The sequence below is a fragment of the Lemur catta genome, chromosome 7 (genome assembly GCF_020740605.2).
Source record: "Lemur catta isolate mLemCat1 chromosome 7, mLemCat1.pri, whole genome shotgun sequence".
Taxonomy (NCBI): Eukaryota; Metazoa; Chordata; class Mammalia; order Primates; family Lemuridae; genus Lemur; species Lemur catta.
The window spans coordinates 30,390,855-30,414,299 of record NC_059134.1 but is presented as its reverse complement, the minus strand read 5'-3'; the positions used below and the strand labels follow the sequence as shown (position 1 = coordinate 30,414,299).

Here is a 23,445-nt window from a genome sequence, read left to right as displayed (position 1 = left end):
TTTTTAAATTTTTTTCAGTGGAGGTTGCTTAACATTTATCAAGATAAATAACTGATGTACTTTATAGGCGTTTGAATTGTATGTGTTTTTTCAGTGTCAAAGTTCGATCAGCGGCTGTTACCTGTCTGAAAAACATTTTAGCCACAAAGACTGGACATAGTTTCTGGGAGATTTATAAGATGACAACAGATCCCATGCTGACCTATCTACAGCCTTTCAGAACATCAAGAAAAAAGGTCTCTTAAGTAGTAAATGTTTATTGAATATCTACTTTATCTAGAATAGTTCTATTTGCTGTGAGTTATGAATATCAAATTGATTAAAATAGTATTGTACTAACATTTAACCTTTCCTAGAAATAATTTAAACTCTTGAGTGCAGGGGATCTGTTATTTTTTATTTATTATGGCAGTGAGGAAAAGCTGAGATAAGTAACCTAGAGAAGTGATGGTTGATTTGCAGGGGCGGGTAGGGGAAATTCTTAGTGATAGGCTTTTTTTTTCAGGAGTTGAAAACTCTTACTTTGCTCTCATGAAAGCCATTGATTTTAGTTTGTAGGTATTGTGATCAAAAAACAAGTGTTTATTTCCATAGCAAGTTAAAATATATGATGACCTGTAGATTTCTCTCTTTTTCCAGGACTCTGTGAAGGATATTTAAGAACTCTTGCTTGTCCCTCAGTCTAAGCATTCCTCTTTAATATTTTCTCTTCATAAAGTGAGAAATATACAGTTGAGTTTTCACCAATTTAATTTCAGGACAGATACCCATCAGTGAAGTACTTTCAATGTATCATAAATATAATTTTGGTCTTAGTAAAATTACCAGTAATGTAAACTATTAATGAAACTATTACTTTATAGGTAATATAACTTATAAAGCACTATAATTTTTTTCTTTCTTTTTAATTTCAAAATATTAAGTGGTACAAGTATTTTTATTACATGAATATCTTATATAATGCTTAAGTAAGGGCTTTTGGTGTGCCCCTTACCAAAATAGTGTTCATTGTACCCAGTAGTTAAGTTTTTATCCCGCACCCACCGTCCCACCCTCTCCCCTCCTTGGCTTCTCATGTCCTTTATATCATTGTGTGTCCATGTGTACCCATCTGTTAGCTCACACTTATTGGTGAGAACATGTATTTGGTTTTCCATTCCTGAGATACTTCACTTAGGATAATGGTCTCCAATTCCCTCCATGTTGCTGCAAATGAAATTATTTCATTTCTTTTTATGGCTGAGTAGTACTTCATGGTGTGTGTGTGTGTGTGTGTGTGTATACATATATACACACACCACATTTCCTTAATCCACTTATGAATTAAAGGACACTTAGGTTGATTCCATATCTTTTTTTTTTTTTTTTTTTTGAGACAGGGTCTCACTCGATTGCCCAGGCTAAAGTGCAGTGGCATCATCATAGCTCACTGCAGCCTTCAACTTCTGGGGTCAAGTGATCCTCTTGCCTTGGCCTCCAAGGTACTAGGATTACAAGGTGTAAGCCACTGTGCCTGGTCAGCACTATAATTTTAGCATATAAAAATCTCATTTCATTTTGAAATCAAATTTGTGTGGTAGATTTAGAGTGGTTTTATACATGAGACAGATGAGGCAGAGCTTGTGATTTGTATGATATACCACTGGTGAGTGACAGAGCTGAGAGTAGAACCTAAGTTTCCTGCTGCCGAAAGCAGTGATTTTTTTTTTACCATATCACTCTGCCTCTCATATAAAAATAAATGTTTTAATTTTAAAAGGTAACCATTGCTTCCACATTTAGTTTTAAACTGTATTTAGTTTTATTTGGAAACATTTGCTTGTGCCTAGTTATTCATTTTATACAAGAACAGTAAAATGATTTTCTAATTCTCTCATTTACATTTTCTAATCGCTTTCTAGTTTTTAGAAGTACCCAGATTTGATAATGAAAACCCTTTAGAAGGCCTGGATGATACAAATCTTTGGATTCCTCAAAGTGAAAATCATGACGCTTGGATAAAGACACTGACTTGTGCTTTTTTGGACAGTGGAGGCACAAAAAGTGAAATTCTTCAATTATTAAAGCCAATGTGTGAAGTAAGAAGATTAATTAGTCTGAAATCATTTTTTCTTTGCTTTTCCCATTCCTTTTGGCTACTGTATACATGTTTATGATCTATACATCTAAAAAATAGTACTGTGATACTGCACATGATCTTTACGTTCGTCCACATATCATCCACACCTAGTTATTATACATTTATTTAAGCCAGCATCTTTGTATAGCCATAAGTTTATGCAGTAGGTTTAAGCTTTAGGGTAACAAAATACTAGATGAGTTCTAAGGCAGTGGTCCCCAACCTTTTTGGCATCAGGGACCGGTTTTAATGGAAAACAGTTTTTCCATGGACTGATACTGGTCTACAGCCCGGGGGTTGGGGATTGCAGTTCTAAGGGGTGCCTTGAAAAATTTGTTACTAATGATAGTTAAAATAAATACTGATGATCATAGATTATTTACGTTAGCCAAAGTTTGCTCTAACTTTGTTTACTGCTTCTGATAAGGGCATAGTGATTTACTTTCCCTGATAATGCTCTCTTGAATAAGAAGAGGGGGTAGGGCAGCAATCGGCATTGCTTTTTTATTTTGGAAGATATTTTAATTCAGTAAAGAGTAAAAGTACGTACCAAATCAAACAAAAGGTTTATATTCTTTTATCAAATGTATAATCCAAAACCAGCACAGAGTTAATCTAATTTTGTAGTATCAAACATGATTCCATGGTTACGTGAAAACACAGTATCACATTAGGTCAGGTATTTGCCAATTACAAATAACTGGTAGGGAAGTATTGTGGTAGAGCACTCATATTGAAAGGAATTTAAAGAGCAGCCCTTGTTTTCTACAGAAAAAGTAGTAACAGTAAATAAGTCAAAACATTCTCTGTAATATTATACTGCACTCATACCAGTTCAGCAGAGTGGTACCCTGGACATACACACAGCTTATTTTTCATTAGAGAACAAAGCTGAGATTTTTATAAAGTTTTGACTTAGAGCCAGAAGGTAAAATATTCCAAATATAAATATATACACACCCCAATTTCTAATACCTTAAATTCTCTAGCTGTACAACTGGCTTTTTGCCTTATCTTTAGTTTAAAAAGGAAAAAGTGTGAATTAGTAATCTACAGTCTATTTTATGTCTGTGGAGTAGGATGAATTTGATGGATATGGAGTGTAACGATTCATCCATTTGATGAATATGGAGTATGGTGAATGGCAAAAATAAGGTTAGAATACTGTTTTGATGCACCACACGTATTAAAGCACTTTTCGCACTTTGGATTATACCACAAATAATTACCCAAATTTTATACCCAAAAATTGGTGTTTTTAAAAAAGTGAACATTTTTAATGTGAGTACCATAGCTCTTCACTGAGCAAAAATGCATAAAAATCAGATTTTTAGCTTTTCTCTTAAATTTTTGATACCTTTTTCCTGCTTATATCAAATTAGAAAACTGCTTCTGTTATTAATAACACTTTTCAACTCTGAAATTTTATTTAAAGTAGTAACAGAATAATTTCATTTGTAAGCAATATCATATTTTTACTATAATAATGGCCTAGACTGGAAATGAATAATTATATTGTAATTAACATATATGTTTGGTATTGATACACTAACCTATTATGATTTTTTTAAGCATTTCCTGGTGCACATATTTTTTGTTTCGCAGCAGTACATTGAGTTTTTGGCAGAATAATCTATCATCTCTTAAAAGTTTGTTATGTCAGCAACAAGAAATGAAAATTTTAAGTAAAATGTATTATTTTTACTGAAACTATTGAGTGGGTATATTTGTATATTCTAGGTGAAAGCTGACTTTTGTCAGACTGTGCTTCCATACTTGATACATGATATTTTACTCCAAGACACAGATGAATTATGGAGAAATCTGCTTTCTAAACATGTTCAGGGATTTTTCACCAGCTGTTTTAGACACTCCTCACAAACGAGCCGATCCACAACTCCTGCAAATTTGGATTCAGGTATTCTGTTAAATTTCTAATAAATTCTAGCATTTATACTGTTAACGTCTCAGTTCTAGAGAATCCCATCAGAAACACTTCATAAGCTCGATTCAATAATTGATAACCTCAAAATTTGTTTCCTTATCTATAGAATGGAGATAAAAGTTGTAACAAGGTTTCAATGAAATAATGTATGTAAATAACCTAGGATAATAGTTAATGTATAGTATTACCTGTATAAATTTTCACCATTAACAGTACATTACCTAACTGAGCATTCAGTATGTGTTAGGCACTGTGCTTGCACTAGCAGTATGGATATGAACAAGGCACACCCCACATTCTAGCAATGGAAAAAACACGACAAAACACATAATCAAATATTGATGTGTTTGATAGAATTTTCATATTTTCAGAGCTCTTTCCATCTCATTTTAAAAAGCAACCTTTGTATTACAAAATTAAGCCTATGTGTTGTAGAAAATACAGAAAGATTGCACATATTTTTAAAAACTAATTTACCCATAATCCTGTGATCTAAGATTTGTTATGATCACAGTTAATATTTGGTATATATTCTTCTAGTTTTTTAAAACAAAAATTTAATTGTACTTTATTCTTATAACCTACTCTCCTTCTGGTAATATATGATATTTTCCATGCTAAAAGCGTAACAGCAAAAGAAATTCTACCAGGGATTGGGTACATATAATACATATATGCATAACTGAGGACTAATTGTGAGTCAATTTTTCAAACCTAAATTTTAAAAAAGGATGCAAAATTCACAGATCTCTACTGTTAACTACCTCATATATTATTAATGTATTTTATATGCAAATATAAAACTATGTACAAAATCATATATTTCAAGACCAATACAATTCTAATAAAAATACTGATTTAATATGATGTTTTGCTGCAACTAAATTGTTCCTCCCAATCTAACTATGGTTCCAGTCACTCTCATAGGTTGTGATTACTCAGTTCTTCCAATTGTTTGTTCTATTTTTACTACTGGAACCTTTATTTGACATGACTCTAGTGTGATTTAGATTTCACTGTGCTATGCTTTATCTTTTATGTGCTTTTCTTTTGGCTTACAGCAATTACAAATATACTACTTGCAATAATATAGTATATAAACATATACATGAATGCCCATTCTGTGGTCCTATGAGATTATAAGGTGATCATCTAAATGATCCAGAATATGCTTATATGAATTTTCTTTAGGCCATTGAAATAAACATCCTAAAATAAAAATTCTCATAGAGATATTGCCAACTAACCAAAATATATTTCTTGTCTTTAATTGGGGGAATATAGCTATAAGTGATCAACAATTAATAGTAAGGACTTAAAATTTAAGTATTATGTAATTTACAGTACTATTAAAAACAATTTTATTACATAATTAGCTTAATATTATCATTGCTTATGAGAACCTGATACTTTGTTATTATTAATATGGCCAAGACTTTCATGTTTAACATTTATACATATGTATTCATGCTACAACCATTCAAAGGTAAAATCATCCAGTTTTATTTATCTCTGTGTAGAGTGCTAATATTTTTATTACCTTAAGTGAAAATTTATCTTTACATATAAAATTCTGTTATTGAAAAGGAAAGTAAATGTAGATTTATATAAAATTTAAATGATACAGTATCTTTTCTGATGTCTCACAGCCTTCATTTGAATGTCTCATGTGCATCTCAAACTTAATTGTCCAGAGTAAACTTATCATCTTCTTCATCCCTTTTCTTTTAATGTATACATCTTCAATGAATGACGCTTAGTTGGCCAGGCTCAGAAACCTCTCTTACATATCTTATCTGATTACCGAATCCTTCCAATTCTATGTTATGAATAACTTAGTCTATCTTTTTCTCTGTGTCCTTACTTACTGCTTTCTAGCTCTGTTATTCAGCACAGTTGAAATTCTTTCATTAAATTCAAGTTCTTTCTTGCTTCTAGCCATCTCAGATGTTGTTACTATTGCCTGGCACACTATCCTTTACTCTCCTTTTGACTAACAATTGCTCTTCTTTCAGATATCACTTTTTCTATGAAACTTTTCTTGTCCAGATGAGGTTCCCTCCTCTATGCCTCTACAGCATTCTAAACTTTGCCTTTTATAGCACTTACCGCACCATGTGAACAGTCTGCCAGAGGAGTTAATGAGTTCTTTGCAGTAAGAAATAGTCTCACTTGTTTGTGGTTGTATACTGAGGACCTAGCACATGAAAGATCCTAGATAAGTATTTATTAAATCAATGAATTAGTCACCCTCAGAAATAAAATATAAATTGTAATGTAAATTCTCAGTTTCATTAATCATAATAGCTTCTTTTAAAAGAAAAAGAAATGCCATTAAATTCCATTTACTCATTCAAATTTATTAAGAACCAATTTTGTGTTAGGTACTGCCCAGCAGAACCTTATTAGTGTAGAGGGAAACAGACACATAAACAAGAAGGAAGAAAGTGCTTAAGCAAGAATGCTTGGGACTGAGAGGAGATATCTTTGTTTGTTTTTTTGTCAGAGTCAGAGCATGTTTTCCGATGCTGTTTGAATAAAAAATCACAAAGAACAATGCTTGCTGTTGTGGACTACATGAGAAGACAAAAGAGGTAATGTCATGAGTGTTGCTTCTTGAGTTTGGAGATCTAGAAGTGTAACTGTTAACTGCTTGCTGAGTTTTAACATTATTTTAGGTGAAGTTGCTGTAAAGTGCTATTTAATTTGTGTGATGCTATGTCTTCTTGTGATAATCCATATTCAGAGTGGCACTTTGGTTAAATCTGTCAGGAACTCTCAGTTATTGTCCCAGCTGAACCAGTAGCAGTATTACCTTTGCTAAATCATGCAGCCTTTTGGACTTTAGTTTATTTCATCTGTATTAGTGGTGGGAAAGGAGCAAGTGATTTTCCAGGTTACTTTTGGTTGTGTTATCCCTCTTTAAACTTTTCTCTTTGCTTTTAGTTCTTAGAAGTAAATAGAGTTGTGTAAACGTCTCTTTTATGTATTTTTATTATAAGATATGTTTCTTTACTATGTGCCATGGTCTCAAAATCCATGGTAATACTGTGTTATGACAATGTTTATTTTCTTGATTCTGGTAAATTGTTTTACATACAGTATAGTATCTTTGTTTCTATTATTTCTCATGAGATTTTTACCAGTGTGTGCAAGAATTGCTGGAGGGCTGGTCTGACTGATCTGTACTGCTTGAAAATTGACCAGAACTCTGAAGAAATAGTATAGTAGGCCGATCATTTAAATAGTTAGGAACTGATGTCTCATGAGTCTATATAGTGATGGTGGCAGTAGTTGGTAAAGAATGGGAGGGGAAGGTGAGAGAAAAATGGAAAAAATTTTAATGCAAATGCATTTATATCTTTAAAAATTATTCCCTCTGTATCTCCCTTATACTAGTAGAAAAAGGAGTTTTATGCCTTTCAGTATCTTTGTTTCTGGTTAGAAAGTTATAGATTTACCTTATTGTTTTGTACTAGATTCTTTTCTGAGAAAGCCCATAAGAAGCTTTAACTGTAGTTGGGAGCATCTATTTTCTTGGTGTTAGGAGGCAGTTTCACCTTTGAGTCTTCATTTCAGACTTATTGGAGTAAAATGGTGTTGACATTGGCAGGACTGGGAAAAGATAAAAATTCTTAATATTCAGTTTTAATTCAGAATAAGACGTTAAAGAAGATTCCTTGAGTACCTCAGTTACTCTCTTAGGTGTATGTTGTTCCAGGATTTACAACAGAGGAAATTGGGAAACTGAAGCTTAAGAAGTTAAGTTGTCAAGGATCTAGTAATAGGTAATAGGTAATGTAATAGGTAATGTAGCTAGATTTGAACCTAACTGTATCCACCTTCAAAGCCGGTGCTCTTAACCACTACCTTGTGACATCTCTGTAATGTTAGTTTTAAAAAAGATATTTATGGTCCTTTTAATTCTAACCTACATTGATGCAGTAGAAGATTTTTATTAAATAACTCGACATAGGTAATAAAGTAAGGAAAAAATGAACCACAATAGGAAAGACATGTAATTGTGTCTTAGAAGAAACAGAACATTTTTATTAAACTATTTTATAGAGAGAGCATGTGTGTGTGTCTGTGTGTGTGTGTTTAGCTGTTCTGCACATCCTATTCTTAGCCTGTGGTGCATGGATCTCTTGGTGGAGAGCAGGTATGAACCCGAGATTTGTATGGGGTGATGGTCTATAGCTTTCATCAGATTTTCTGAGGGATTTGAGGGGGAAAAAACCCCAAAAGATTGAGAAATAGGACTCTTCAGCCACGTTATCTTATAATGCTTATAGCTATATACTGGGGAGATGTGGTTTTTGGTTATTTGAATGTAATTTTCTATTTGGTGGTTGCTCTCACTGTATTCTATAATACATCAGCATACTTTTCATTTGATATTGAAGTTAAAGAAATGGAATAACATTATATTTAATTTTTCTTTAGACCTTCTTTAGGAACAGTTTTTGATGATGCTTTCTGGCTGGATTTGAATTATCTAGAGGTTGCCAAGGTGGCTCAGTCTTGCGCTGCTCACTTTACAGCATTACTCTATGCAGAAATCTATGCAGATAAGAAAAGCATGGATGATCAAGACAAAAGGTAATGGAACCTAGAATTTTTGACTTTTAAAATTGGTGTTGAAATTGTTTCAATAAAGGTGTAAAGATTTATTTTGTCCCCTATTTCCCATTTAAAAGACATTTAGATAGAAATTTTCTGTTTTAAAGTGAAATGATAAATTTTAAAAGGAAGTAATTCTTCTTTGAAATAGGAGTGTTTATTACTTATATATTATAAAAATCATGTAGATAGGAAGCTCCTGAAGGACAGACATTACACTTATTTTTCTCTGTGCTCCCCATAACAGCTAGCATTGGGAACTTAATGTAGTGATCATTAAATATTTTTCAAGTGACTGAACGATTCTCTAATTTCATTCAGATTTGGTTTACCACTAATCCCCATTTTACTTGTTGACTATAAAATAATGTGATTGATTTCTTTCTGTGACTAAATAAATTTCATTTCTTCATCTACCTGTATTTCTAGCTAATTTAATTTGCTTTTCTCTGACTGAGAACTCTTGTAAGAATCTAATAAATGCAGTCTTAGATCATGGTGAAAAACAGAAAAAAATCAACTAAGAAGTTAGAAGAGTAAAAGATAGACCCTTTATTATCCCAACTGCCCTCCTCAAATCTTTGTTCATTTGAAATAGCCCAATGTTTATTTTTACATTTAGCCTCACTTTCCCACCATAAATTGAGTCATATTAAGAAATCAAAATAGCAAAGATGTATTATGTTGATATATTTATCATTCTTGCTACTGGTAATTTTTACTTTAGATTGTCATTAAGCTAGAAGCAATGTGGTTTTTAGATTGTGGAAAACCATGAACCAGAATTCAGATCCTAGTCTAATTAGGAGACATGGACCGATTACTTAACTCTCTGCTTTGGTATTTAATTTCTGTTTTTCAGTTGGAAACAGTTTTAAATGTATAATATGTAGAAACTGTGTATAGTATGTAACTGGTATGTTCATGATCACTATAAACTTCTTATGAAGACAAGTGTGTTGTCCTTGAAGTATATAATGGGTAAGAAATTAATTACTGCCTATCTCAGAGTCTTTTAGTCAGGGCCTGCATACTTGTTAGTAGTTATTATAATCTGAATGTGCTTTAGTATCTTAGTTTCATAAAATAGTATTTCTTAATAATCAGGTGAATTATTAAGAGAATAACTTAGCTATTTGATGAATATAAATAAAAGCACCTTTAATTTGAAGGTAAGTGATCATATGGAATGTAGGAAACTTTTGCAGAATTGCTTGTTTCAAAACAGATGTGCCTAGATTTTATATTGGTTAACTTTAAGAAAGAGTGCCTGACAAATAGGGTTTAGTGTTTGCCTTGACTGTTTGTTTTGGGCTTTTTTCCCCAGCTGTCTGATGGGAAAGGGAAAACAAATAGAGAGATGAGATGTATAGAGTTGGGGGAATGCTAGTTTTCTTCAGTGGCTTGTTAGGTGAGCTGAGGCTTTGTAAACTAAAATGGTCAAGAAAAGTATATTTGTAAGCAAAATACAGATCAACAGTTTACCAACAGTGTCAAGTCAAATGAATCGCTTTCTTAAATTCAAGTTGTTTAATAGCAAAATCCCTCATACTGGATATTCCAGAATACGTGTAAAGTTTTATTTGTTCACTTGTTTCTGAGAAAGTATGAGATTTCAATGTTACTGTCCATAATTTTTTAGAAAGAAGTAAATTCAGAACAACTCCAAGCAGGATTTAGACAGCACATGTTAGTTTACACCCTCGGTCATCTTTATATTTCTAATACATAAGGCCATGCTTGACAGAAGTCCTGGCAACTCTGTAGGTATTTGTTGCCTGGATAAATTGCAGCCTTAGACTTACAAAGTCATACCCGCTAATGATACTATCTTCCCCACTTTCCAGATTTCTCCTCCAGAAACTATTTTTTAAATATAATATGCCAATAAGGAAAAAAAATGTGATATCTGTACATGAAGGTTATAAAGCAAAATAAAATACTGTCAACAGCATTTTTTCACTCAATGTTCTCTCCTCTCCCATCCTCCTGTGCTCCTATCAAGAAGTAAATAGTTTTTGAGTTTTGTGTTTCTCATTCGTTTAGATGATTATTTTTGACATATAGCTAGGAACCCATAAATATGGTTTAGTTTTTTCTATTTTTGAACTTAATAAGAAATTACATGTGTAATTTTCTGTACCTTGTTCTTTCATTCAGCATTTTAATATGCTTTCTCTGTGCTGTGTTGCTATAGTTCATTTGTGACTGCCATTTAATGTACCATTGTGATAAGATACCACAATTTATTTACATATTTTCCTATCAATTACATATATCTTAAGTGTAGAATTACTGAGTTGCAGGGTATGCAAATTTTTTACCTTATACTAGTGTACTTATCAGAAATGTATAGTTGGTAAGGAAGTGGATTAGTAGGAAGCCTTACATTTGAAGATCAATAAGAAACCAAAGTACATCTATTTCTAGATTGGGTGAAAAAAGTAAAGAAACTAGAATAAGTTTATAGGTAAATATTAGAGGTACTACCACTTACAATAGTATCTATTTTATATATTGGATTATAATTGTTATAGACACCATAGCTGTTATGATTTTAGACTTAAAGTTACTTATGTAACTCAATATCATGTGTGAATGCATGGTTTGAAGCTAAGGCCTTGGGAGTAGACCAATCTCAGTTCTAATCCTGACTGTAACTTTATTTCATAATCTCAGTAATCTTTTTTTTTTTTTTTGCCTGAGATGAGGTCTTGTTCTGTCACCCAGGCTTGAGTGCAGTGGCATGATCACAGCTCACTGAAGCCTCGAACTCCTGGGATCAAGGGATTCTCCTGCCTCAGCCCCTGAGTAGCTGGGACTGCAGGTGCATGTCATCACGCCTGGCTAATTTTTCTATTTTTCATAGAGATGGGGATCTCACTCTTGTTCAGGCTAGTCTCGAACTCCTGGCCTCAAGCAATCCTTCTGCCTCAGTCTCCCAAAGTGCTAGGATTATAGGTGCAAGCCACCACACCTGGCCCATTTGCTTTATATTTAAACAGTCCTGTCTTTTTACAAATAATTGTATTTTGGCATATAGCCTTCCCATATATAGGAGATTATTATTAAAATATAGTTTTCATTCACAGAATTAACATTCACAAATTTTCTTTCCATCCTAGGTCTAAATGCTATTACATTTTAAAGTGTCATTCTGTTTTATTTGCAACCTTCATTGGTTTTTTCTGTCAAAATCTGTAGTATGTGTATTCAGAAGCTTCTAACTTGTATGTTCTTATTAAAAGAGGCGCTTTTGTCACAAACAGAAGTCTTACATTTGAAGATGCAAGCCAGAGTACAACTATTTCTAGTTTGAGTGAAAAAAGTAAAGAAGAAACTGGAATAAGTTTACAGGTAAATATTATAGGCTCTACTATTTATGACAATATTTATTTTATACTTTGGATTATTATTCTATTATAGACACTATACAGATGTCATTTGATTATAAAACTGAATTTACTCACTAAACTGAGCATCATATATATAAATTTTTGGCCTGAAACTTAGGCCTTGGAGTAGACAGACTTGAGTTCTAATCCTGACTCTGCCTCTTAATTATATAATGTTGTAAAAATTACTTAACCTTTACAACATTGATTCCCTTCATCTGAAAGGTGGAAGTAAAACCACCTCTTAATATCTCATAAGGATGAGTTTGTGCCATATATTTTCTGCCATAGCGCGCTCCCTGTTCATTTTCTTTATAGTACTTATAGTTTATAATTGTACATTTGTTCACTTGTTTATATGTCACAGAAGAAGCGGATTGCTTCTTCTATAAATTTATTAATATCCACTCTCAAATTGGCCCAGCATTCTTTTTTTTTTAATTTCAGAATTTTACAGGGGTATGCACATTTTGGTTACATAATTTGCCTTTGTACAGTTTGAATCAAAGTTGTAAGTGTGCCCTTCACCCAGTTAGTGTGCATTGTACCCATTAGGTGTGAATTTACCTATCTTCTCCTCCCCTCTCGCACCTACTTGATTTCTCTTGAGTTTTACTTCCATATGTACATATAAGTGTTGATCGATTATTTCCAATTTAGTATTGAGTACATGTGGTGTTCGTTGTTCCAGTTTTACAATACTTCAGTAAGAAGAATGGTCTCCAAAGCCATACAGGTTGTTACAAAAGGTGCTAGATCACCATTTTTTTTTTTTATGACTGAGCACCATAAAAAATGGTGATCTAGCATCTTTTGTATACATATACGACGTTTTATTAATCTACTCATGTATTGATGGGCATTTGGGTTGTTTCCACACCTTTGCAATTGTGAATTGTGCTGCTAGAAACATTCAAATGTAAGTGTCTTTTTTATAAAATGACTTTTTTCCTTTGGATAAATACCTAGTAGTGGGATTGCTGGATCAAGTGGTAGGTCTACTTTTAGTTCTTTGAGGTATTTCCATACTACTTTTCATAGAGGTTGTACTAGTTTACAGTCCCACCAGCAGTGAATAAATGTACCTTTCTCTCCATATCCTCACCAGCATTTGTTGTTTTGGAACTTTTTGAGATAAGCCATTCTCACTGGAGTTAGGTGATGTCTCATTGTGGTTTTGCATTTTCTTGATGATTAGAGATGTTGAGCACTTTTTCACGTGTTTTTTGGCCACTAGTCTATCACTTTTGAAGTTTTTATTTATGTCTTTCACCCACTTTTTGATGGGGTTGTTGGTTTTTTTCTTGCTGATTTGCTTGACTTCTTTGTAGATTCTGGTTACCAACCCTTTATCGTATGTATAGCATGCAAATATTTTCTTCCATTCTGTAGGTTGTCTATTTGCTCTATTGATTGTGTCCTTGGATGAATAACAGACTTAAACCTCAGGCGTGAAACTATAAGAATTCTAGAAGAAAATGTTGGAAAAACTCTTAGATATCGGCCTAGGCAAGGAATTTATGAAGACCCCAAAAGCAATCATAGCAACAACAAAAATAAATAAATGGGACCTGGTCAAATTATTAATAAAAAGCTTCTGCATGGCCCAGCATTCTTACTGAATTTCATTGGTCAACTTATTCCTCTACAATGACAGTTTCAACTCTACTTTTTAAGCCTCTGATCATCTCTTCTCTGCTTTTCTTTCAGCATGCCTCTAACTTCTTGGAGAATATAGAAGGCATAGGTAGAAATCTCCCTGCATCCCACTGTCACGCATTTGAAATCTCCCTGCATTTGCTCTTTTCAGAACCTTCCGTCTTGTTTAAGTGGAGAAACAGTTTCTCCTTCTATCTAAGACTAATCATTCTTCCTGTGCTTTATTTTTATCTTCTCTTTCTCAGGATTTTTCTCAATAGGCTGTGCTCCTTCTGAATTATATTCTAAACATTTTAAAACCTCTCCTGTTAAACACATTCCCCTTCTCACAATCACAAAATAATTTCCCTCTTCCCTATGTTCTCTTTTAGGTATCACCTTCTTTCTTGCTGTCTTTAACAGCCAAACTTTGTGAAAGAGTTGTCTGTATTTCATGTCTCCATTTCCTCTCCTTCCATTCATCCCACTAAAATAGCACTTGCTAATGTCTTGCATAAACTTCGTGTTGCTAAGTCTGCTAGGTCACCTTTCATTCCTCTTTCCTTAATGTTCTATTAACGTTCAGTTGACCCCTTGCTTGAACTATGTATGTTCTGTTCACCTTTTTGACCCACTCTCCTGATTTTCCTCCTTTCCTTTTTGGGCTTCTTCATAGTCCACTTCTCCTCTGCTGAGTTTTTATAACATCTTCTGTGTACTAGACACTGTACTAGGCCTGGGTATTGAACATTTCAATTCTGAGGGCTTGATTTCATGTTTCTGAATAGAAACATTTGAATTAGAATTATAGAATTATGCCAATATCAGTGAATTTGTATTTAGCAAATATTTCTCAGAGCAAGTACTATAAAGACAATTAAATTGCTCCATCAGTTTTCTATGCAATTTAGTTTCTATTTTCATTTTTATTTTACTGAGATTGTTTTAAACAGAATCAATCTTTCCTGTGTAAATTTTATAACAGAGATTTGAGTAATCAAGCTACTTCTTTATCCATGTGAAATTTTACCAATTCTAATACAGTTTTGAGTTTTCTTTCAAGGAAAAACTCAAACTTTATTTTTACCAAATTGTTCAGTTTTCGAGAGTCAGATTTGCAGAACTTCATTTTTGACTGTACAGTTTTACCTATTGACAGGATTGTTTATTTTTGTTTTTATGATTATTTTTGCATGTAATAAAAGCCTAGTAGATTGGTATTTATTTCTTACTTAATTCATGACATTGTGAGCAATTCTTCTCAGGTAGACTATAATCGTTTTGTTGTTTGGGACTAGTCTGCTGTTTTCCTGATCCAAATCTTTGGTATATACAGTTGACCTTTGAACAACACAGGGGTTAGTGGTGCCAACCCCCTGTGTAGTCGAAAATCGATGTATAATTTTTTACTCCCCCATAACTTAATTAATAATAGCCTACTCTTGACCAAAAGCCTTACTGATAAGATAAACAGACAAATAATACATATTTTGTGTATGTGTAGTATACACAAATAATACATATAACACACATATATGTAGTAGATACTGTATTCTTATAATAAAGTAAGCCAGAGAAAAGAAATTATTAAGAAAATCGTAAGAGAAAATATATTTATAGTATTGGACTGTCTTTATTGATACTATGAGTTTACATAATCTGTTTACAAGATGACTCATCTATCTAAAATGGCAGCAGCTGCAGACCTCAATCTACAGTACATATCAATCATTTTTCTTGTAATATCATGACTTTGCTTCTTGGAAGTGCTTTCAGCACTACTAGTAGTACTTTGTATGGGTACTGTGGTGTTAATGAAGGCTTACAGTATGGCAGTAAACATGATGAAAAATACGTGAGAAGCATGAAAAATCACTTTTTACCACAGTATGCAATTTATTGGAGAGATGAACTGCTCACGCAGAGATGATTAACATAACACAGCATTTTAAGTGGATTCTCATGACACTTGAGCTCACCGTAATAGCAATAAAAGATGACTATGAAATCATTACAGTAATACAGTATGTACTATAGTTAATTTTATGAAGTTATGATTTAATACTACATCTTTACATTATGTTTTTCTCAACTGCAATTGGTGCCATGTATGGTCTATAAGTGTGTGTAAGTTTTGATAAATTTTAACTTTTTTTTTTTTGTTTTGAGACACAGTCTCACTCTGTTGCCCTGGCTAGAGTGCCGTGGCGTCAGCCTAGCTCACAGCAACCTCAAACTCCTAGGCTTAAGCAATCCTTCTATCTCAGCCTCCCAAGTAGCTGGGACTACAGGCATGCACCATCATGCCCGGCTAATTTTTTTCTATATATATTTTTAGCTATCCAAATCATTTCTTTCTATTTTTTAGTAGAGACAGGGGTCTCGCTCTTGCTCGGGCTGGCCTCGAACTCCTGACCTCGAGCGATCCATCCGCCTCAGCCTCCCAGAGTGCTAGGATTACAGGCGTGAGCCACCGCGCCTAGCCAAATTTTAACTTTCATAATAGATTTGCTTAGATTTTGTGGTTTGAAAATATAGACTAATATCTACATATATTTTATGCATTCATGAGATACCTTTTTCTTAATTTTGTCAATATTTCTAAGCCACATAGTTTGTCTGTGAGTTTTCCAGATTGTCACAAATCTCCAAAAAAGTTTCCAATGTATTTATTGAAAAAAATGCATGCATAAGTGGACCTGTACAGTTCAAACTGGTGTTGCTTTAGGGTCAACTGTTTCAATATAATCATATTTTACTTTTATAACATTTAGTTGGGAGTTGGGAGTTTCATGTCGGTAATGATACAATTTAAAATTTGCTTAATTCCTAAAGTGATTTTTTCTCCCCTCCAATTTTTGTTGTTTCCATATTTTCAGGATCTTCTCTTAGAAATCTACAGAAGTATAGGAGAGCCAGATAGTCTGTATGGCTGTGGTGGAGGGAAAATGCTACAACCCCTTACCAGGTAAATTGCATTTTTCCAGGTAATCATATAGTAATTCTGTTTATGAAGGAGTTACATGCATGTAGAACCCAGAGGTACTTTTATAATCTTTTCTTATAGACTACGAACATATGAACATGAAGCAATGTGGGGGAAAGCCCTAGTAACATATGACCTGGAGACAGCAATCTCTTCATCAACCCGCCAGGCAGGAATAATTCAGGTACATTGTTTTCCTCCTTTGGTAATGCCATCGCTAGCATAGTGCTGAGATTATTTCAGTTTGTCAATGGAATATTTACACAGCCAGATAAACTCCAGAGATAAGACTGGAAGTTATCTGTTTTTCAGGCATTAAGCTAAAAATTCAGGGGTACACAGGAAAGTCAGACAGTTGACCTAAAAGATAATACAGATTTGTTGATCATAGTCCTGTTAGTTAACAATAGAAGACATTCTTGAGTGTATGCAATGTGCCCGGTAATGTACTTAGTGCTTCACATGGAAAATTTCATGTAAATTATTTCTCACAGTTTACATTAGAGTTGGTTCCAGAAAATATCATTTCTATTACTGGCTACTCCTTAGCCATTCTTCCTTCAAATATTAGAGCCCTTTAAGCTCTGTCTTTGTGGGGTTTTTTGGAAACATACTAAACAATGTTTTTGGATTCTAAGTGATTGTGAACTAAAAATTTTTAAAGTTAATTTTTATGTTTGCTGGGTTTTTTTTCTGTTTTTTTCTTTTGATATCTTTGATTACTTACTTCTCTTTTTTTAATAATTCCTGTTTAGGCCTTGCAGAATTTGGGACTCTGCCATATTCTTTCCATCTATTTAAAAGGATTAGATTATGAAAATAAAGAATTGTGTGCTGAACTACAGGAACTTCGTTACCAAGCAGCATGGAGGAATATGCAGTGGGACCAGTGTTTGCCTCTGTAAATCAACATATTCTTCCCCTTGCCTGCTATGTTTCAGCCACACAGGCCTTCTCTGTGTGATTTTTTGATCAGGCCAAGCGATTACTACATAAAGGGCTTAGATGTATCTTCTCCTTTTTCTTCAGTTACCATGTGTGTGGCTTCTTGTTATTCAGACTCTAATAGTGTCATATTTTCAAAGAGAACTTCTTGATGACTAATTCTAAAGCAGCCACCTAGTCATTCTATTTTTTTTTCACCTGTTTTAATTCTCTGTATTATGTTTCTTGTTACTATCTGGTATTTTTTCTTACTTTTTGTCCATCTTCTCCAAACCAGAACATAAACTCCACGAGAGTGGGGAGCTGATCTGACTTGTCCACTAATGGATCTCTGGATTTGGAACCTGGTGCCTAGTGCCTGGCACGTAATAGGTGGTCATTGAGTAGATAAATGGAAGTAGAGCATATTTAGAACCAGGCAGAATATCTGAGAACTTTCCTTTTTTTCTGCTTGAAAAATTTAAGTGATAAATTCTTTGTATTTCTTACTAAAAATTCTAGAAATGTATTTTTTTAGAATAAATAAATCTTAATTTTAGTTTTAAAATGTTGTCCTTTGGTGAAGTTGTTTATACATGTATATCTTAGGATTCTCTGTTTTAAATATATTTTTTCTTTGATTTTTAAAATTATCTCATAGCAAAGAAATAGAAGGAACCAATTACCATGAATCATTGTACAATGCTCTGCAGTCTTTAAGAGACAGAGAATTCTCCACATTTTATGAAAGTCTCAAATATGCCAGGTATTATAAAAAGACAAAGTTATTGTATTTTACCATTTAATGTCATGGCTTCTTTTCTCAAAACTTGGGAAATAATTTCAGTGTAAGGATTTGCATTGATGAAGGGATAAAGACTTAGTGGCTATAATTGGGTATCTCCGTGTTATTCTCTGCCCTCCCCCAAAAAACTTCTCTTTGGGATCCCAGGTCAGTTTTTTACTCTGAGCCTTCAAGAAAGTTTGGTGATTCCCACCCCTTTGTTCAATTCCTGTACAAGTATCCTGAAAATTTTATCTGGTCTCCTGTAGTAGTTATATAGCATTTATCTGTCTTAGCATTAGTGTTATAATTTTTAAAACTGTAACAGATGGTTAATACTTACAAGTTTGTTTTGAGGCACAAATGAGATGAGACATGGAATAAGTACTTAAGCATAGTGGGCTAAACAAATGTATAGCATGTTTTTTGCTTAACAGTAGTTAGTGATGTAATGAATCCTGTTTTTATCACAGAAATAATATTTGCTACCATTTAATTATAAACTAGCCACTGGCAGGCTTTCTCCATACGTATTCTCTAATCGTCAGAATAACTGTGGATGTGAAAAAACTTAGGCTTGAAGAAATACAGTAATATGCCCAAAGTTACACAGCCATAGTGGCAGAACTGGAATTTGGATCTAGGTCTGTATGATTCCAAGATTTACAGTTGACCCTTGAACTTCTTGGAGTTGAGAAGTGCTGACTCTCTCCTCCCTGCACAGTCAAAAATCTGAGTATAGCTTTTCACTCTCCAAAAGCTAAACTACTGATACTCTACTGTTGACCAGAACCTTACTGATAACATAAACAGTTAATTAACACATATTTTTGTATGTTATATGTATGAAATATTGTATTCTTACAATAAAGTAAGCTAGAGAAAAGAAAATGTTATTAAAAAAATCATAAGGAAGATAAAATAAACTTACTATCCATTAAATGGAAATGGGTCATTATAAAGGTCCCCATACTCACTGGCTTCATGTTGAGTAAGCTGAAGAAGAGGAGGAGGAAGAGGAGGGGTTGTTTTGCTGTCACAGGGGTAGCAGAGGTGCAAGAAAATCCCAGTATAAGCAGACCATGTAGTTCAAACCTGTGTTGTTCAAGGGTCAACTGTATTTTGTTTCCACTGCTATTTCATATTCACTGTTGCTTGTGAATATTAGTATTATATTATTAGATCAATAGCTAAGCCTATGGTGAGAACTGTTTAACAGTAAATTTGAACATTTATCTGCCTGAAAACCTTTTCTTAACTTTTCAAAGTATCTTTTCTTTTTTGCTACTAGAGTAAAAGAAGTAGAAGAGTTGTGTAAGGGCAGCCTTGAGTCTGTGTATTCACTCTACCCCACGCTTAGCAGACTGCAGGCTATTGGAGAGCTGGAAAACATTGGTGAGCTTTTCTCAAGGTATGTGATGCATATGACTTTGTAATCCTAAAGTGCAGCTTTTCCGTTACCAATAGTGACTTTAAAAAATAAAAACTATATGGACACCGACTGTAGGTATGTTTCTTTCCTTTTATGACAATGTAAGTTCATTAGCCCTAATGGACTATGCTTTTATTAAATAAGCATTTTCAAAAATGTTCATTGTAAAAATTCAAATTTTAAAAATTCAGCTTACTTGTGCTTTCCTCTTTATACCCTTTCCCCTGTTCTATCCAGATAGAATTGTTTCATGTTTTTGCCGTAACATGTTATACTCCATTCTGCTTTAGCACTGCATTGCATTACTGCAAAAGTTTGAGTTACTAAAAATTTTGAGACCTGCTCCATAGGGTTATTTAGGGAAGAATTAAAGTTTTGGTTCCTATGAATTTGTGTTACTATTTACTTCTGTGTCAAGCAACTAAAAAAGCTTTCATTTCTTAGTTATCACCTTGTCATCATCTTAGTCTCCCAGCATCATCTTTTTTATTTCTCTTAACACAGTAGTTCAGAAGGATTGGACAGTATCGCGTAGTTTAATTATTTGGAAAACATACTATTCACATAAATTAATTGTGTAATATGCATTTTCTGTTCCTTTAATAAATAATGTTGGTAAATGAAACCTTTGCCAGATGCCAGCTTTTCCTTTACTAGATTGTGATTTCTTTGACAGCTGCAATTATGCAGAGTGTCATCCTCAGTAGGTAATTAATGAGTTTACTTCATTTCCTTGCTGACATGTCCTCATTTACCACAAGGAGCACTGAAGCAGGACTAGAGGTTTCCTTTAATTCTTTATGATAGATCTGATGAATATGTTCTCATTCCAGAAGATTATTTGTTTAGAAGGGCTGCTTTTTGTGAAGTCAAAGAACATTTTTAAGAAAAATTTTAAAAATGTTCATCTTCTGTGTCCTATCTGCTGATCTCTTAGAGGTCTGACCACACAGCATTTGGTAGTTTTCTAAACTGTAATTCATATTTAGGACTATTTACAAGTTCTAGTCTTGTTACTATAAAAGGTTTTTTGTATTATATCTTAAGTTTCAGAACCCACATAGTATTTTTTTTTTAATTTTTCTTGTTTACATGAACTCTGTGATTTGGTTTTCAGATCCATCACGGATGGACAGCTCTCTGAAGTATATGTTAAGTGGCGGCAACACTCCCAGCTTCTCAAGGACAGTGATTTTAGTTTTCAGGAGCCTATCATGGCTCTACGCACAGTCATTTTGGAGATCCTGATTGAAAAGGAAATGGAGAACTCCCAGAAAGAACGTTTTAAGGACATTCTTACCAAGCACCTTGTAGAATTATCTCTACTGGCCCGAACTTTCAAGAACACTCAGGTAAAAATGATTTAAAACTATGTGATCTTGCCTCTTGACCTTTCCTTTTATTTTTCAGAAAACAGAAAGCATGAGTGAAAAAGAAATATCACTGAGAAATAGAGGTTGCTATTCTTAATAACATGCTGTAAGAATAATTGTTTAAGGTTTCTCATTTTGGAATTATACCTGAGTTTAAGCCTTGGGCAAAGTACTTAATCTTTTCTCAACCTCAATTTCCTGGTTATAAAATGAGAAGATACCAAGCTTACTATATTGATAACAGTAGAATGATTATATACACTGTCTGCATATATACAGACTTACCACGTGTGTGTGTGTGTGTGTGTGTGTGTGTGTGTGTGTGGAGAGAGAGAGAGAGAGAGAGAGAGAGAGAGAGAAGGAGAGACAGAGAGACACAGATAGATGTGAGGTGGTGGGATGGAAGATGAGCAGAAAGGTACTTAAGACAGTCCCTGACAAATAGTTAAGTCTTCAGTGAATGGTAGTTGCTGCTTTCATTATTATTATTAATGGTAGTAGTAGTAATCATAAAAGTATTTATTCCAATATGTCATTTTCATTTCAGCTCCCTGAAAGGGCAGTATTTCAAATTAAACAGTATAATTCAGCTAGTCATGGAGTCTCTGAGTGGCAACTGGAGGAAGCACAAGTATTCTGGGCAAAAGAGGAGCAGAGTCTTGCCCTGAGTATACTCAAACAAATGATCAAGAAGTTGGATGTCAGCTATACAAAGGTTTATTTTTCTTAACTGGCTGAAATAGTGTTTTACTGTAATTAAAAAAAAATAACTCTGCTTTAAAATATTTTTAATAATTATTTTAAAGCTTTGAAATTACTAATCCATGAGCAAGATGTTGTAAAAAGAAGTCTTTTAAAATTAATTTGTAAAAGAAGTTTTGAAACTGTTTTTCCTGTTTACAACAATTAAATCAGTCCATCTTGTAGTAGATTCATTTAATATATCCCAATATTAAGCCTTTTAACTTTCTATAGAATTCAAGAAAGGCATATGGGACATAAACATGAAATAGCCACTATAAATTTGAAATGGCAAGTGAAAAAATGGAAGAGAAAATGAATGACAGAACAAAAGTAGAAAAAAAAAAGCAAGTTGGGACAATTAGTTTGTCCATCCAAATGCTCTGAAAATATCACATCTAATATTCTATCTTGCATTACCTATTAGTAGCAAACTTGTGTTGCTACTTCAGCTGTATCCCCAGTAGACAACGGATAAAGTAGAGGCATTTGTAGGAATCATGAAGTGTTCAAAGGTTTGTCTCCTATGGTGTCCGTCAAACACCTGCCTGCTTGGTGAATATCAACTTACTCTACCTTTGGATCTTGCATGCTTGTATGGCATCCTCTGTTATTAGAGAAATCATCATTATACCAAAGTAGTTGTTGCCAGTATAATATGTTTAAATATTGCTTAACAGTATCGGCCCTCTCTGGAGTCGTACCCACCCTCTTTGTACCTCAGTTTTCTAATCTTCAAATTGTGGGTAATGTTAGTACTCATTTCATAAGATTCTTGTGGCTACTAAATAAGTTAATAAAGCCATTAGAAAGTGCCTGGCATATATAAGTACTCAGTAAATGTGAATTGCTCCAATAATGGTGGTAATGTAAAATTAGCATTTCATAAACTTACATACTTGGAATTATTAAAATAGTTGTATGGTGAAAGGAGATCAGGAAAAATATTTTTAACCACTTTTTTCCCTTACACGGAGGACGGTTTTGTATAGTCATAATAATGAATTAACATTTTAAGATTTTGCTTTTCTTCTTCAGGATGATCCTGCCGTAAAACCTATATACACAGAATGTCTGAGAATTTGTGGCAACTGGTTAGCAGAAACTTGCGTAGAAAGTCCTGCAGTCATTATGCAGACCTATCTAGAAAAGGTAAGATTTAGGAGCAACGCTTAAGATGGTTATTTAGCATGAATACACTTGATCTTTTAATTGAGACCAGATGTATTTCAAAAGCACATAAAAGTATGGTATTATTTTCCATATATTATCACTGTTGTAGCTCTGTATAATCTTTAGGTTATTCCTTTAGTTTAATTAAATTTGGAAATAATTACCTCACTAAATAAGTGTCACATGAAAAGCATGTGTGATTATTTTTAAACTTGATAGAGCTCTTTGTTTTTGTGCAGTTCTTTACAAATATTAGATCTTGGGTTATTTCTACACTGCCAAAGTTATTTTGAAAAGTCAAGATAATATTTC

At 33.5% G+C, this 23,445-nt stretch overlaps 1 protein-coding gene across 1 annotated transcript in view; it reads left to right on the top strand.

Moving 5' to 3' along the window:
• The window catches only part of ATM (ATM serine/threonine kinase), a 120,831-nt gene that overhangs the window by 65,199 nt on the left and 32,187 nt on the right, over nt 1-23,445 (top strand). The window contains exons 35-48 of the mRNA XM_045556659.1: nt 95-236; nt 1,902-2,078; nt 3,860-4,037; nt 6,571-6,658; nt 8,511-8,666; nt 11,957-12,044; nt 16,600-16,688; nt 16,788-16,890; nt 17,462-17,607; nt 18,292-18,396; nt 19,706-19,825; nt 20,964-21,198; nt 21,767-21,934; nt 22,999-23,112. Coding sequence (XP_045412615.1) covers nt 95-236; nt 1,902-2,078; nt 3,860-4,037; nt 6,571-6,658; nt 8,511-8,666; nt 11,957-12,044; nt 16,600-16,688; nt 16,788-16,890; nt 17,462-17,607; nt 18,292-18,396; nt 19,706-19,825; nt 20,964-21,198; nt 21,767-21,934; nt 22,999-23,112 — 1,909 coding nt within the window. The remainder of the gene's footprint in view (nt 1-94; nt 237-1,901; nt 2,079-3,859; nt 4,038-6,570; nt 6,659-8,510; nt 8,667-11,956; nt 12,045-16,599; nt 16,689-16,787; nt 16,891-17,461; nt 17,608-18,291; nt 18,397-19,705; nt 19,826-20,963; nt 21,199-21,766; nt 21,935-22,998; nt 23,113-23,445) is intronic.